General features: G+C 30.9%; 1 protein-coding gene across 2 annotated transcripts; it reads left to right on the plus strand.

Moving 5' to 3' along the window:
• Positions 1-9,684: 9,684 nt before the first annotated feature.
• Positions 9,685-15,958, plus strand: LOC110814600 (RING/U-box superfamily protein). 2 transcript variants are annotated; one of them, XM_022042125.2, is made up of 8 exons: positions 9,685-9,950; positions 10,137-11,509; positions 12,005-12,123; positions 13,506-14,129; positions 14,216-14,528; positions 15,024-15,189; positions 15,376-15,466; positions 15,613-15,958. In XM_022042125.2, the coding sequence occupies exons 2-8, from the start codon at positions 10,358-10,360 to the stop codon at positions 15,728-15,730; spliced, it is 2,583 nt and encodes an 860-aa protein (XP_021897817.2). In that variant the 5' UTR covers positions 9,685-9,950; positions 10,137-10,357; the 3' UTR covers positions 15,731-15,958. The 2 variants fall into 2 exon arrangements, with proteins under 2 accessions (XP_021897817.2, XP_088068637.1); XM_088212511.1 differs by having other exon boundaries at positions 9,686-9,950; positions 15,364-15,466.
• The last annotated feature ends 808 nt before the right edge of the window (positions 15,959-16,766 follow it).

Raw genomic sequence — 16,766 nt, forward strand, 5'->3', positions numbered from 1 at the left:
TTTTCTTATCCAAAGAAAACCCACCTATTTTTATAGTCATATAATTTTTTTTTTTAATACAATGTAATATATATATATATATATATATATATTTTTTTTTTGTTCAATTAATTATATTTTTTTTAAAAAAACCTAATTATAGTTATACCTAAATTTAACAAGTCTTGTGTAATTTACCATAACATATAATAAGTACATTTAGGCATGAAGTGGGCTTCTTTAATTATTTTTCATTTGGCTTTTTAATGAAATTGGGTTTGATTAATTTGATTTTTCCATTGACAAAAACTACACTTTTCCACATCAATGTTTAGTTACTACTTCTCACCTAATAATCTTATGGGTATGTATGTATATACACATATATGAGAGAATAAAAGGTAATATACTCTTTTTTATCTCATAATTATGAGTATCTTATTTACCCCAACTCACAAAATAATGGCAATAATTTTTTATTGAAGTTTTATTCTAGAAATGTTATCACTTGATTTAAGATTTTATATAAAAAAAAATTATAAAATGGTGAACTATTTATACAAAATTATTTCTTATGACACTAATTATATATAATAAAAATGTATTTAATTAAATGTGTATGTGTGTGCATATATATATATATATATATATAGAGAGAGAGAGAGAGAGAGAGAGAAATTAGAGCTTCCACTAGAATATAATGTAGCAAGTGATTTATAGTTCATTATGTAGGCCATGAATATCTTGGGCAAATCTCTGGATGTTCCCTTCCCTTGAGAAAATTCCAAAAACTAAATTAGACCAAGACAATTAGAGGCCTCCAAAACTAATGAACTAAAAAGAGAGATGTGTCAAATTGATGTTTATTATTATTAATATTCTCTTTTCTTTTTTTCTCTCATATGATTTAACACACACACACACTCTCTCTCTCTCTATATATATAGACATATACATATACATATACATATGCATATACATATATCCATGTATATAAGTGGATGGCACTTTGTTAAAATAAATTATTGACCACTTTTTTCTTTTTCTCTTCTCTCAAAGATTTCACTCTCCCACCAAGCCGCACAATTCAATTGGCAAACAAACTAAGAAAAACTAAATAGTTAAAAACAAGATCTTGTCCGAAACAAAAACAAAGTTAGGCACAAGATGGTAAGTCCATTCATGGGTTTTATTTAATTATAATTATGAAAAAAGTAAAGTATTTTATTTTTGTTAAATTATTATATAACTTATTTTTGCTACGTGCGACTACCACTAACAGATCTGGACTTTACTTATGAATTAATTAAATAATTTTCTAAAAGATTAAAAGGGAAGACAACGAAGAATTTTTTGAATTGTTAAATATATCATTATCATATAAATAAATAGTCAAAAATAGTTCATATATTTCAATTTCTAAAATTTTAACTAGCACCCATTTCTGTTTGTGTGAATGTGGAATGTGGGAGTGTTTGTGTATATATATATGTACATATAATTGAGTCGCATATTTATAAGGGTGTAGGTTAGTAGGAAAAAGATTATCTTATTCGACATTCGAATAATTGTGACATCTAAGAATTAACAAATATATTTTGTTATCTATATGGTTTTAGCGTATGTGTGCATATAAATTATTATAAGTTTTGATGATTGCAAGAATAATTCGAAGATGACATGTGTGACTAGGTATAATTGATATTAGATTTAGTCTTATGTGTCTTAGGCATATAAAGATAAATAAATAGTCATTCTCAAATTTATTCTGTGAGACATTTATTTTGGACTATTTTCATAAATAAATAACAAAAAAATTACAATTTTGTTTAACCTTTACTTTGGACTACTTTCATATAGTTTGATTCGTAACATATAGTGTAATGAATAATGACTTAATTAGTAAACAAGTTTAAATGTGTATGTGAGTTTTAATGTCAAACTTTATAATATGTTACTGTCAAGAGATATCTGACAGATTTACTTACCAAATGTCTCATTACCACTTGCTAAAGTATGTACTGCACATTCATTACATGTCACACCATGTGTGTTTTTAGTTGTTGGATGTATTAGATTATCTATATGATAGATGTGAATCTCTAAATTGATAATGAGATAATAATTATAGTCTTTTTTTCAATACGGGTAAGACCCAACTTTGATTGTCCATTGGATAAGATCTAACTATGGTCTCTATCGTTAAAAGGTAGAAATATATAACTATCAAGGAGGTAAGGGTTTTGCATGATGATGGAGAAATAAGAACTTCTAGCAAAAGACCGCATAAAAAGGTGTCTTTGCCCCTGAGGAGAATCCGACATGCTACATAATTAATAAGGCAACCGTGATATACTAGTACATGTATATGACCCAGTAATATTAACTTTTCAAGTTAAATTTCATATGTAATTTTTCTTATTTAAAGAATGAAATATGAATCGATAATGAAAGAAACATTTATGTAAAAGTCACATAAGGATGTTATGGTCTAAAGTAGTTAACTAATAACCTTTGGCAAAAAATTTTAAAATATAAAATAAATGGGGCAATAAGTAAATCTTTATTTTGAAACTTACATAAAAAGTTACCAGATGGAGATCACATATGACATTTCGACTCAGCGGACACATATATCTAATATTTTAGTAATAATTTTTAAAGCGAAAACTCATACTATGAAAAAGAGTCGCTCTTCTCCCGTAATCATTTTCTACTAACAATACTATCATTATTCTTTCGTAATCATTTCTTTATTGAAGAATGCTAAAGCCAACCAATTATTCGCAATTAATATAGATGATCATTACGTCTATTACTCAAAGCCAATATAGACATATTCAATAACAAATACCAGTAGAATTATACACATAAAACCTCTGTATATAATATGTAAAAGAGTACATAACAAATAAATTACTAAATCTTTATATTTACTACTATACTATATATTGTTATTGTTTTTATTTTTATTTTTATTGATTTAGGAATCAAAAGCACATTTACAATAGACTTTATAGTTACTTGTCTACTTATCTTAATAGGTTATCCAATACACATATAGTTGTCCCATTTACATAGTCTTGTCTAAATTTAATTAAAACAGTATATACATACATATATATATGTACATATAATCTACATATGTACATATATATGGTAAAATCATAATGGACCCAAAAGAATACAATTATTAGCCATTTGCCTACGTTCAACAACTTAGGATTCTAATTAATCCTTATACATATATAAACACACACCTATGTATAAATACACTTATGTAAAACAACTGCACATAATTAATTACTCCTTGGGATCCTAAAAAAGAGAGAGAAAATATTAAAATGATTGACAAGAGCAACATGATTTGTTCCCCAAAGGAGCCACCATTTCTGACCCTCGATCGAGCTATATATTCTTCATGTAACTCCAAGGGGTATACATACACTTAACTTGAATGATTTTCTGGCTTCTTGGAGATGGAGTTTTGCTAGAAACCCTAGAGAATGATGTGGAAGATGAAGAAGACAACTTGCATGGTGATGAGAAAAAGAAAAATATATTTGAATGACACAAAACCTAACATACATGTACAATGATTCACCATTCTTTTATCTTTTATCCCAATGCTATTGTCTACATGCTCGTGGATATATATATATATAAATTATTAAGTGTATATTTTCTCAAAATTCCTTTGCTATTCCCATAATGATTTAATTTTTAATTTATTTTTATATTTTATATACATATATATATATATATATGTTTGAGTTTCCCAAAAAAAATAAAATTTAATCAAATATGAATTAAATGATACGTTGTCGGTTTATAATGTCTTGATTCAGAGATGTCAGATGTTGTTTGGAAGGTGTATTTCTCTGTGTATATGTTATATATATGCCTCTCTCTCTCTCTATATATATATATATATAGATATATATGAAGTTGAAGAAGAGAAGGAATGTTCATGGAGGAGCCCACGACCATGCATGGCGACACGCTGCGTTCTTTCCTCTGTGTTTCCCCATATGAGTCGTACTGATCTCCATTTGACTCTTGCACATTACTAGTTATTTTTTGTAATAACGACGCATATATATATACACCCACAACTAGATAATATATATAATATGATATGATCGATATAAAAACTATACCCCACTTATATATAAGTGTATATATATAAGAAATATGCAGATGTACTTTTTACCTTTATTTAATAATTAATTTTAGGTCCATTTTGGAGTGACTTATATTGTTTCATGTGAAAAAAAAAAAGGCTTACAATCCGATAGATTCACATGCAAGATCAATTCTTGCCATAAATCATGATCATGTACCCATTCTTACTAGGGTTCATACCCACATGCAACATGAACTACAACCATGTTAGCAAATTTCAATGATAAAAAAATAATAATTTAAAACGAAATTTTGTAATGATAAAAAGTTGCATATTTTATAATTAATTTGCCACGTTCGAAAATTTTAATTTATAATGGTAGTTGAAAATAACCGAGAATTTTATAAGTAAATATTAAGTACCTAATATAAGTCGTTAATTATTAAAGATACAAATATATCTCACCTATAATACAGTATTTGAGGAAGTATCGGACATTTCAAAATAAGTTACTTAAGTATCATAAAAAGGGACATGTCAGACTATGACTCGGTATCTTATAGAGCAAGCATAAAGTATTTGGCACAAATTATTAAGTACTGAAATAAGTTAGTTATTATTCACGTCATAAATCTATTCGGCTTCTATGAGAAAAATAATTTTTGTTATACGATAACTACTCCTATCAATAATCAAATTTTTAACTTTATCAAATAACACAAATCATTCAAGAGTCATCATTATAAATTTTCATCATCAATCAAATTAAAAAGTTTGACATTCTTTGTGCTCAAAATATCTTTTTTTTTCCACCTCTTTATTACTATTTGAAAGTGTTTATATTCCAAGTTAAGTATCGAAATATCCTTTCTCATGACAAAAAAAATTTCGATGATTTTTAGGTTTATGTGGAATCTTGAGGTCATCCTTTCTTTTTTGTGTAACAAAGAAGACATACGCTATATGTATCATTTTAAAAAATTTTGTAAGAAAAAGAATTCAAATAATTGATTACGTCTAAAAGAATAAAAGTACCAAAAATTATGAAAAAGGAAAATAATTTTTGTACTAGTGACAAACATAAAAGATACTTTAAAGTGGTTAAACCCAAATGATATGTAGGAAAGCGTATAAAACATTAAAGATAGTAACATTCTTTGTGAAAACTTGATATTGTTATCATAAAAAATAATATATAATTATCAGTTTCGTTTTTCTTTATCTATAAATCCTCTAAAACTTTGTTAAAGCTATTGACAAAATGTAAAAGAAGTGATGAGCGTGCAGGTAGATCATGAAAACTTGAATAAAAAGATGAAAAACTTGATCATAAAGGAAGGGAGGGTGTTCATCGAGGAGATACATGTCAATTCTTGCATAAGACAACGAGTTCGCAAATATTGAAGGAATTTATATGTTAAACCCGACTCAATATATATCTCTCTCTCTTAGATCCTAATAAAAATTAGGTATGGTAGCTTCCTTAAATGGCTAGATAATTAAAGACCAAGATTAAAAAAAACCTAATAGATCTACTATTCTATTATAATAGTATAAGACATAATATAAAATATTGATAAGAAAGCAAAATGTGAAATAAAGAGTCTTTTGAAAATGGTTATATGGTAAAATTTATAAAAAGTTATTGTCTTCTTAGAACTATTTACTTCAAAATTTCACCAACTAAATGGAAAAAAAAAAACAAGAATCTTAAGAACAACCCCCAAGCTTTTACCACGACATTTCTACCATGGTAACAAATTATAAAAATTATACAGAGATGTACATGATAATCGATCTATAAATTAAAGATATTTTTAATTACTTAGCCATACAATTTGTTCATATGTACGTTTTTAATTCTTCTTACATTCTCATAAGTGTTCATATATGTAGACTTTCAACTCAACTCCAAAGAATAATCCCAACCCTATAACCTTTTTAGTTATAGCAACAAATCCCTCTAATATCATTTTAAACAAAAATGTTGAAAAAAAGATTATCAGGCCTTGATCTCCTCATCAAAAACTAGTCTCCTAAGAAATCATTAGGTGACACTCACATTAACACTAAAGATACATCGAAAGTCATCATTTTTTTTTATTAAAATACTAAATTCATCATTTTCATGTAACATGAAAAGACACTGCTTATATTTTTTCTTTAACGATTAAAATATTAGTTCGAGTTTTTACTTTATTTTAGTTACCACGATTTAAAAAAGAAATTAATCATTACAGAATGTTTAGTTTGTTAAAAAACATAATACACGAGTTAAAATTTAACTCGGTCAAAAAAAATAAAAGAACGCCTTGTTAATTACTCTCCAACTTGTAGATGAAGGTTTCCAAAGCATATGATCAGAAATTGGCTCAATCTGTTGTCCATATTTTTATTGTTTGTCAAATTTGTGTCTATGAAATGGGAAAAGGTTTTTGATTTTCAGAATTTCTAAGTTTATTTATCTTCTTTTTTTCTATGGTTAAAACATAATTTCTTAAGTCTTCAATAGCAATGATTAGGTAAAATAGGTTTGTTTTGGGACAACTTTTTCATTAAAAAACAACAATATTTAAGGCAAAGTTCAAACCCTTCAATCAATGGCCCCACTACCCAAATAATTATGCTGTATACATACATACATACACAAACATATATACATATATATGTGTGTATAACATTTTTGGGCATGCTTATTAATAAACTAAGTACCCTTTAAAATTTTTAAACAAATATATGTACATACATATTCTTAACCTATAATATCATGATGATCATGAGGTTTATTAGTTGAACTTTTTAACCTTTCAAATAAGTTGTGTATATATACACACACACACACACATATATCTTCTTATAAATCTAACTTTCTTGACTTTGAGATAAAGCAAGTTAAGAGAATCTTGTTCTCCAATCACTAATTAAAGGAGTTTAGTTAGTATATAATATTATAGATTAATTTGTTTAAAAGCCTTCTTTATTACATGTCATGTTATGAACACCAAGAAAAAATGTGTTAAAAACTATATTTTTGAAATAATTGATTAAGTATATTATTTAAGAATATACATGTATTATCCTTCACTTTTAAGTATTTACTATAAGTTTCAATATATACATATATAAGTTTTGTATATAGTTTAAAAGATGAAAGTGCTTACCAATACACACACATGCAATATACATATATATTGATATGTCATCTCATATATATATATTTAATGATATATCATCTGACGTATAAAAAAAGTATAATTTTATAATTTTTTTAAATAAAACATCGTATTATCCAACGCATGATATCTAATTAGAATGTAATATATATTTTAATATGATTATACATGAGACTTTTATTAATAGTATTAGTGTGCATTAATAACGATAAATTAATTTAAATTTTTTTTAAAAAATATTAAAGTAAAAAAATACAGAAACACTAATTTAAATATTTTAAAATAATAATATTTTGACCTATAATATATTTAACTGGTTTAGTTCTAAAATTCCTTTCCCCCACCCACCAACCAAAATCTGTAAAGAGTAAAAATTAAAAATCCTTAATCTCAATTAATTAATTAATTAATTAATTAATTATCATTAGAGACTCACCAAACAGTACTCAGCTTCTATTATTATTATTGTTATTATTATTATTTAATTTTAAAATTTTAACAATTGATATGTTTATAAATATTTATTTTTCATTATATATATATATTTTTTTTAAATAAAGATGGTAGTAAAAAAGGGGAAATTGAAAAAGGCATGGCAACTAACATGTATAATGAAGGGTGACAAGAGTGAAGACAAGACAAGTCTTTGATTTTTTTCTTTTAAACTTTCTGTGAAAATAAATTTATTATATTTTTTTAACGAAATAAATATTTTATAAAAATATTTAATTTTTTAATAATTATATTTAAAAATATATATATACACCAATTTCACCATGTATGTATAATTTTATTTAAGGAATATGAATTTGGATTTATTTTTATTCTCCACTAAAATAATATAAACATGTCCACCTTTGTTGGATCAATGTTCTGATCCACTAAATCTATCATGTATATATATATATATATGTATACACACACACACATATACATATAGTTTATTTTGTTATTATTTAAGGAAGCTATTTCCATTAGGTCCCAACTTTATTTAATTACAATTATTGTATAATTAATTTGCTTAGAGATACTTCATTACATATATTCACAATTAATTTACTTTAATAAACTCAAATTATTATAATTAAAATGATATCCATTGTTACCACTACATTAAATCAAAATTATTTTTCTAACTTTAAACAAAAATTAAATTCATTCCATTAATTTTGAGTATTCAATGTATACATTTTAAATTTTTATTTGACAATTTATTATATTTTTAGACTAAGAATAAGAAAATTTATAATTAAATTTAAAAATTCGACTTAAAAAATAATAGTAATTAATTTTATTTAATAATAAGTTTGACTAAGTGTTTTTATTTTTAAAAAATAAATAAAATAATTAATTGGAAGGGAGAAGCAATCATAACAGGCACAGACCTTGTTAGATTATGCTTTCATTATGTTAAACACACACATATATATGTATACATATCTACTAAACCTTTTCTAACTCTGGCTATAGGTTTATTATATATATATATATATATGTGTGTGTGTGTGTGTGTGTGTGTATGTATATGCTATCCTGAATTGGATTAGCTTACAACATTTTTTATTATTAGATTAATATAATAAACACCCATCTTGAACATTATTTTTGACAAATTTTACAAAAATCACATTGTGCATTTGAAATTATCCTACAATTACCATATATATATATGTATGTATATATTTAATAGAGACAAATTTTATATGATAAAAAATAATATTTTAAATAAAAAAATTGATCGACCCATTTACTAAATAAAATATGTTCAATTATTTATTTCACAAAATTGCATATAAAAATAAGAACATAAGAAACACATGTATGTAATATATACCAAAATATTTTTCCGTAATATAATCATAAAAATTTTTAAATAATGTGATTAAAGATATTAATTATAACATAATATAAATAATTTTTAAATTAAAAAAATAATTTAATTCGAGTTCATAATTATTTAAATTGTACCGAACATTAATACTTGATTTTATTTTAAATTTTTAAAAATAAAAATGATATTAAAATTAAACACGAAGAATAATTGTTAATAAAAAACATGAATAACATTTTTAATTAAAGACATATTAATTTATTCTCAAATAATAAGTTCCTATTAATATTATAATAGATTATTTTTTTTAAAAAAAAATTAATTAATAGGCAATTTATAAAAATAAATAAATAAATAAATAAATAAAGAGAGTGACATCATATGACGTGGCGAAAGTAATGATAAAAATAGAAAAGAAAAAATCAAAATTAAAAAAAAAAAAAAGTGATTACGTGTCACTTGTCAGTAGATCGGCGCTTCCCCCTCCTCTTTCTTCTTCCTTTAGACTCGCTGTTCTTCGTTTCATTAATTAAAATTATTATATAATAAAAATAACAAAACTAAATATTAAATATTAAATTAGTGAAAAAGTTAAAAACTCTCTCTCGTTCTCTCTTCCTCATATCGAATGTAATTTATAAATTCTCACATCATTCTCCTGTGATCTCTCTCTCTCTCTCCCTCCTTTTTCAATTCTTCAGCCAATAATTTCTCTTTCTCTGTTTCTACTCCATAGCCATTTTGTTTTTTCAATACGAAAAGCTAGGGTTTTGTTTGTGTTTCCTTTTATGTCTTTGCTTTTCGCAAAGGTAGAAGCACGTATTCGCAGAGAGCGTCCGAGGTACGTTTTTTTTTATTTTGTCTCCCTACAATCTCAGTTTCGTCTTCCCGTTGTGTTTTTCGAATCAATTTATTTCTAATTTTGATGTTATTTCTGTTATCACCTCGTTTTTGATCAAATTTAATGCCGGGTTTTTTTTTTTTTTGTTTGGTTGGTTTGTATTATTTGGTTTTATTATTTGATCAGGTTGGACTCTGTCGGTTATTAGGGCGTTGTTTCTTTTATTTTTATTTTTGAATTATTTTTGAGAATCGATTTAGACGTCGATTAGTGTTGTCAGCTTTTAGGATTTTGAGAGGGGATGGGTTTTGTATATTGTTTATTGTCTGCATTGAGAAAGGGGGTTACTGGTGGTGGTCGGTGAGTGCGTTGGTGACTAGGTAGGGATTTTTCTTTTAGGTGTGAGAATGACTGACTTTCAGCCGTTGCAACAAAAGCCTGAATCCACCAATGATGCCTGCACGGAATTCGAGCGGGGATTAGAGGAATTGATGCGCGGGCACTTGGATGATTGTATGTCATTTGCGTCGTGTAGCTCGACTCGTAGTCCGGATGATGAGGATGACGAAGGGGACCAACTTGTGAGGAGGAGACGGAGGTCAGATCTTGAGGGTGATGATTTGGCAGAATCCTCAGCTGCCAGACGGCGCCATTCCCGGATTTTGAGCCGGTGGGCTGCTCGTCAGGCACAAGAGATGATAACAACTATTGAGAGGAGGAATCGGGAGTCGGAGTTGATGGCGCTTGCAGGTTTGCACACGGTCTCGATGCTTGACTCCTCATTTTTGAGAGAATCACAGTCACCTACTTCGAGGAGACAGGGGGCTGTAGAGAGGCCGAGTACTCAGGCATCAACCATTTTGCAAATGTGGAGGGAGTTGGAGGATGAGCACATGCTGAATAGGGCACGTGAGAGGGTGAGGGAGAGGTTGAGGCAGCGGCGGAATGTTGAATCTAACACAAATACAAATATGTCAGGGAGTCGCGGGAGTGAGATTCAGGGGAGTGTGGGGGATGTTAGTGAGAGTGAGAATGATTATGGGACTTGGTCACATGATCAAATGGGGTCACAGGTTGAACGCGGGGATAATAATTCATCTAGCAGAGAACAATCTCCTGATCTTGGTGATGTTGAGAGAGAGAGGGTGAGGCAAATTGTTCGAGGATGGATGGAGAGTGGCATCAGTGATCATGCATCCAATGTCACTCAGAGGAATGGTAGCACTAGAGCAGAATGGCTTGGTGAAACTGAGCGTGAAAGGGTTAGAATTGTCCGGGAATGGGTGCAAATGACGAGTCAGCAGAGAGGAGCTCGTGGGGGACGGAGGGAAGATCAGACAGCTGGAATTAGTGTACAAGTTGACCAAGCTCGTGAAGGATCAGTTGTTGATAACGATGAAGGGCAACCGGAACACATTCGCAGGGACATGCTGAGGTTACGTGGAAGACAAGCTCTGCTTGACTTGCTTGTGAGAATTGAGAGAGAAAGACAGCGGGAACTCCAGGGTTTGTTGGAGCACCGGGCTGTCTCTGACTTTGCTCATCGAAATCGTATTCAGGTTAGTTAGTTACCATGAAAATTTATTTTTTCTCTATCTATTTATTATTTTTTTATATGCTGTTGTTAATTGCTGGCTGTGCATGTTTTTATGTTTCAATTGCTTGATAATTTATGCGGGGAAGTGAGAAAATTCAATTTAAAACTAAAGTTTGAGTTGTAAGATGCATGAAGAGTTGTTTTAGTAATCAATTTTTTTGCTGTAAAATCTTGTGATATAAATTTTTTTCTTTTTGGGGTATGCTACAATCCATTTATAATCATCCTTTCTTATCGTTTCCCCCTCTTTTTATGGAAGTGTAGCTAGTCAGTAAGCTAGTTTGGAAGTTCATTCACACTTTTATTAGACTTTTCTTTTTCCCTTCAAATTTTCATGAGCATACCTTGAGTCGGCGACTCTTACCTTCTTGGTTAACTTCTGAGCATGGCTTTGGTCATTTTCCATATGCACAAATTTTGGTATGGCTTAATCATGAATATCTTAACTCTTCTACAGTCGCTACTGAGAGGTAGATTCCTGCGAAATGAAAGATCTGTTGAAGAGGAGAGACCACCTTCAATGGCGGCAAGTGAACTAGTTCAATTAAGACAACGGCATACTGTATCTGGTCTAAGGTATAGAATCTGCGAGCCTTATGCCATATATATGAAACATTTGAATCTTCTTTTTTTTTTTTTCTGAATGGCCTTCTGGATATATATTTTCTCCTGGAGCCTTTAGTGCTTAGATCATCTTCTGGGTAAAGTGGCATCTGTTTTCTCTGTCTCTCTCTTTCTCTCTAATTTTTGGAGAACTCATGTTCTCTGGATCTGACGAGGGAAAATTTTTATCTCCTTATGTTTGATTTGATCTTGATCAGGGTGATATTCAATGAGAAGAATCTATTTTATTAGGAGATAAAATGCTTGTTATTTCTTATTTATCTCTTTAATTTTATTCATTTTTAGGTTAATGCTTGATTATTGGTGCAATTGTAGGAAACAAGAGCTTATTAATGTTTAGAGTTCTCTTGGTCCTTGATTTACAACTAAAATTTTTTCAGGAGTTTCCTCAATTTATTTGAGGTAGGTTTGTTATCCATGGATTTAACCCATGTAAGATGACAGGGAGCTTTAATCATATTTTTGTTATACTTACAAAAAAGGGGGAAAATAACTATTTATCTGGCCTGGATGGTTGTTTATGGTACATATTGCATCTAGAGGTTGTATGACATATAGCAAAATCTGAAAGGAAGCATACCATATGATTATTGCCAGTAAAGAATAGGTCCTTTTTTCTTTTTGTCTAAATGTATTCAGTTATATGCTCAGTAGTCTGGTTATGGCAGCCTTTCTAACTGTTTTTATCTCAACTTCCAAATTACCTGGATGTCAGCCTCGTACATTTAATACGAGATAATATGTGATGATTCTCAATATTTGATACAAGGGCACCAAGCCCATGGGCAAAAGTATGGTTATGTACAGGTTAAAATAAAGCTTAAGAGATGTTTCATGGTTTTTGAATGGTTAAATGCATACCATTGAACTAAAACTTCACAATTTTCATTGACAGACAAGATCCTGTCATCCTACTAGTATTTTATCTAATTCCGTATTACCCAGACAAGGATAAAGGAACCAAGAGATCTCCGTTATCTCACGATAGGTTAATTAGACAGAACGATGTAAGGAGCAATGTGTTAGTATGTCTTCTGAGAATGAAAGAAGGGGCAGGACGTGCTGATTTCTTACATTTTTTCACCAGCTTGTTGAATGATACATTTGTATTCCTCCACTCTCTTGCTCGCTCTTTCATTGTCTTCTGAATCATGGCATATTCTCCAGATTTCTAGTTTTCATTTATCTTGTAGAGTTAATGAATCTGTTTATGTGTTTTTTAGATTGCTTTTAGGCTCCATCTTTGACGTTTTATTTAAAATTCCTTCTGGCTTGTTTGGACAGCATGCATGCCAGTAGTTGTTTCATGATAATAAATTACTTTTCCCATTCAGGGAAGGTTTCCGCAACAGATTAGAAACTATCGTACGCAGTCAAGCTAGCAGCAATTCTGAAACCACATCTAACAATAATCCTAGTGAGTCTAGAAATGATGTGGCTCAAGCAAATACCTCACAGAATGTTGAAGATGAAACCAATGAGCATTCGCAACCAGTGAATCAGGAAAGTGCAGGTCATCGGTTGCCTGATCAAATAAGTGGTATAGAGGGCAACTCTGCTGTTGAGAGTATAAGTTGGCAGGGGAATTCTAATGAAGGAGGGAATTGGCAAGAACAGATTACGGGAGATGAGAGAGGAAACTGGCAGCAGGCAGCTTACACTCAGTTCAATGAGTGGAGGGAAGGTAATGCAGATGAGATGGGTACAAGTTGGCAAGAAAATCCGGTTACTGATTGGCGTCAAGAAGCTACTGCAAGTGTAAATGAAGAAGCTCGCCTACAGGAAGATGATCGGGTTTGGCATGAGGATGGCTCTAGGGAAACTGTTGAGAATTGGTCAGAAGTGCCTGCTGATCCACCCAGAGCTCGTCGAGCAGTTCCTTTTAGAAGATTCAACCGATTTCATCCACCTGATGATGAGAACGTATACAGTATGGAACTCAGGGAGCTTTTGAGCAGGTAGTTTGATTGTTTTAGCATTCCTTTTATGTGCTAAGCAAATAGGATCTAGCTTTGACATTTAATTATATTTTCAAATGTTGTAGGAGAAGCGTTTCTAATCTTCTCCGTAGTGGTTTCCGAGAAAGTCTGGACCAGTTAATACAATCGTATGTGGAAAGGCAAGGTCGTTCTCCAATTGACTGGGATCTGCATAGAAATGTACCGACACCAACTCCTGCCTCACCAGAGCAGGGTCAGGATCAGCAGACGGATGAACAGAATGAGGACCAACGCGATGGCATTAACAGACCATCACTGGTGCTGCCATCAGCTCCAGTGCCTCCACCACAACCTATATGGCACCAGGATTTACATCATACAAGCTGGTCTCGTCATAGCGTGCACCGTTCAGAAATAGTAAGCCATATTACTTCAAGATTGGAACTGAACCTACTGATGACCTTGATCTTCTGTTTTTCATGGAGTTTTTTGTTGGCCATCGTGTTTTTTGTTTGAGAAATTGAGTTTTTAGGATTTTCAATATATTTTTGTTGGTACTTTCCATAGCATTTTAAGGTAAAACCACGCCGGAACCTGCTGCTATTTGGATATAACATAGTATCAATCACCAAATATCTTGAAAGAGGAATTTTAGCTGCCATGTTAGGACTGACATTTCATACAATTTTGAATTTTTAGAGATCATGATTCCGAGTGTCTTGTTTCATGCTCACGTTTACATAATATAAATATACTTTGGTAACTGCTTAATCTTTGCCTAAGCTAGTTCTAAAGATATCATTTTCATTGATTTTGTGGATTGTATCAGCTTAGTTGGTGATGAAACCTGGGTAAGATATTTGTTATCATCTTTATGTTCCTAAGTTCTCCGTGGCTGCTGATCTGGTTCAGGAATGGGAGATTATTAATGACCTGCGAGCAGATATGGCGCGGCTTCAGCAAGGTATGAGCCACATGCAGAGGATGCTTGAGGCCTGCATGGATATGCAATTGGAGTTGCAGCGCTCTGTAAGACAAGAAGTATCTGCAGCTTTGAATCGATCTGGTGGTGAAAAAGGTGTGCGCATTTTCTTCTGTGATCATACTTGCTTTTCTATTCTCGTCAAGGATCACCTTGTGGAGACACCTTTTAGATTTTCCTGAATATCATCCTTTTCTTTTAGATTAATAGGCTTGATTATCTACTTCCTGTCCCCTCTGTTGGGAGTCTCATTAATGATTTATATTTTAGTACTGGGTGCAGAGACCTCGGAGGATGGGTCGAGATGGGGTCACGTAAGAAAAGGGACTTGCTGTGTCTGTTGTGACAGCCATATTGATTCTCTCTTGTACAGGTAAGCCTGCTGATATTTTTGTGCATCACCTGTGGCGGTGTCCTTTTCTTTAGTTATTCATTCACAAAAAAACTCAAATGGATGTGTGAAGAGGTGCGAAATTTCTTACACAACATCATTTTGCTAAAACTGGAAATTGCTTGCAGATGCGGGCACATGTGCACTTGTTCAAAATGTGCAAACGAGTTGGTTCGTGGCGGGGGAAAGTGCCCATTATGCCGAGCACCAATTGTTGAGGTGATCAGAGCATACTCGATACTGTAAAAAGGGTGAAAGATAGAATAAACTTTTTAACAGAATGAGTGGTAAGGTCTTGGGGGAAGAGAGCCAATATTTTGGTGGTCTCTTATTTGTAGAGTGTTTAGATGTTACCGATGTTTTTCTGATTATATGTGGAACATATCTGCGATGTATAATTGGAATAACAAATGGTATCATTGATTCATCATTCATGGGTAAATAAAATGTTAACCATCAGATTCTTTTTCTTCATTCTCTGTCTCGATCTCTTCTCTGCCAACATGCAGCTGCTGCCTGTATACGCTAAACCTTCTCTCTTGAGTAAAGCAGCATGTCATTTAAGAGCAAGGGAACTATAGATAGGTGTTTTTTTTTTTTTTTTTTCTCCTTTCGATGATCGAAGTCCCTTCGGTGAAAGCAGTAGTATTAAGTGAAAGATTCGTTAATGTCATTTTCACCAACAACTTTGGTTGAGACTTTGGTGGGACTTTTCTTGGGGAAAAGATTTGGGTTTCGTATCTTTCATGCATGTAATTCAAGCTTGTACTTCCATCAAAGAAGAGATTCGTCCTGACTGAGAAAAATGTCAATTTCTCCATGGGTTTCAGAGTCTTCTTTTTGTTCTTTTCATATCATTAAGATTTGGGCTATGTTTGAAATAGGCGAATGGAATTTATATCTAATTTAGTTTGGAAAGAGTTGAAATTTTCATTTAAAACAATATAAACTGATATTGAAACATTTTTGAAAAATGAGGTTTGTGATTTACAATCAGATGGTCCAAGTTATATGTGATTCAAGTTCAACTTTTAGTGTAAAATGAAACAAGTATAAGGGCACGTTTAGGTATTCATTCTAAGTTTTAAGGGATGGAAGTTTCTTGGATCTAGTGGGTTGCATCTTGAGGGTTTCTCGGCTTGTCTGCAAGATCCAAGAAGGAAGATTGGCTGTGTGTCTCAAACTGGTTTCATGGAGCAGCAAAAACCTCCTCTCTCTCTCTCTCTCTCTCTCTCTCTCTCTCTCTCTCTCTCTCTTATTGGAAGGATAATGGTTTCGTAAC

This window comes from Carica papaya, chromosome 2 (assembly GCF_054855325.1).
Source record: "Carica papaya isolate Zhongbai chromosome 2, ASM5485532v1, whole genome shotgun sequence".
In the NCBI taxonomy this organism is placed as follows: Eukaryota; Viridiplantae; Streptophyta; class Magnoliopsida; order Brassicales; family Caricaceae; genus Carica; species Carica papaya.

Bases quoted from the DNA above. Each gene is read 5' to 3' on its own strand.
- LOC110814600 (XM_088212511.1), top strand. From the start codon at position 10,358: ATGACTGACTTTCAGCCGTTGCAACAAAAGCCTGAATCCACCAATGAT. The intron at 11,510-12,004 runs GTTAGTTAGTTA...ACTCTTCTACAG, and splicing joins CTCATCGAAATCGTATTCAG to TCGCTACTGAGAGGTAGATT. The intron at 12,124-13,505 runs GTATAGAATCTG...TTTCCCATTCAG, and splicing joins CATACTGTATCTGGTCTAAG to GGAAGGTTTCCGCAACAGAT.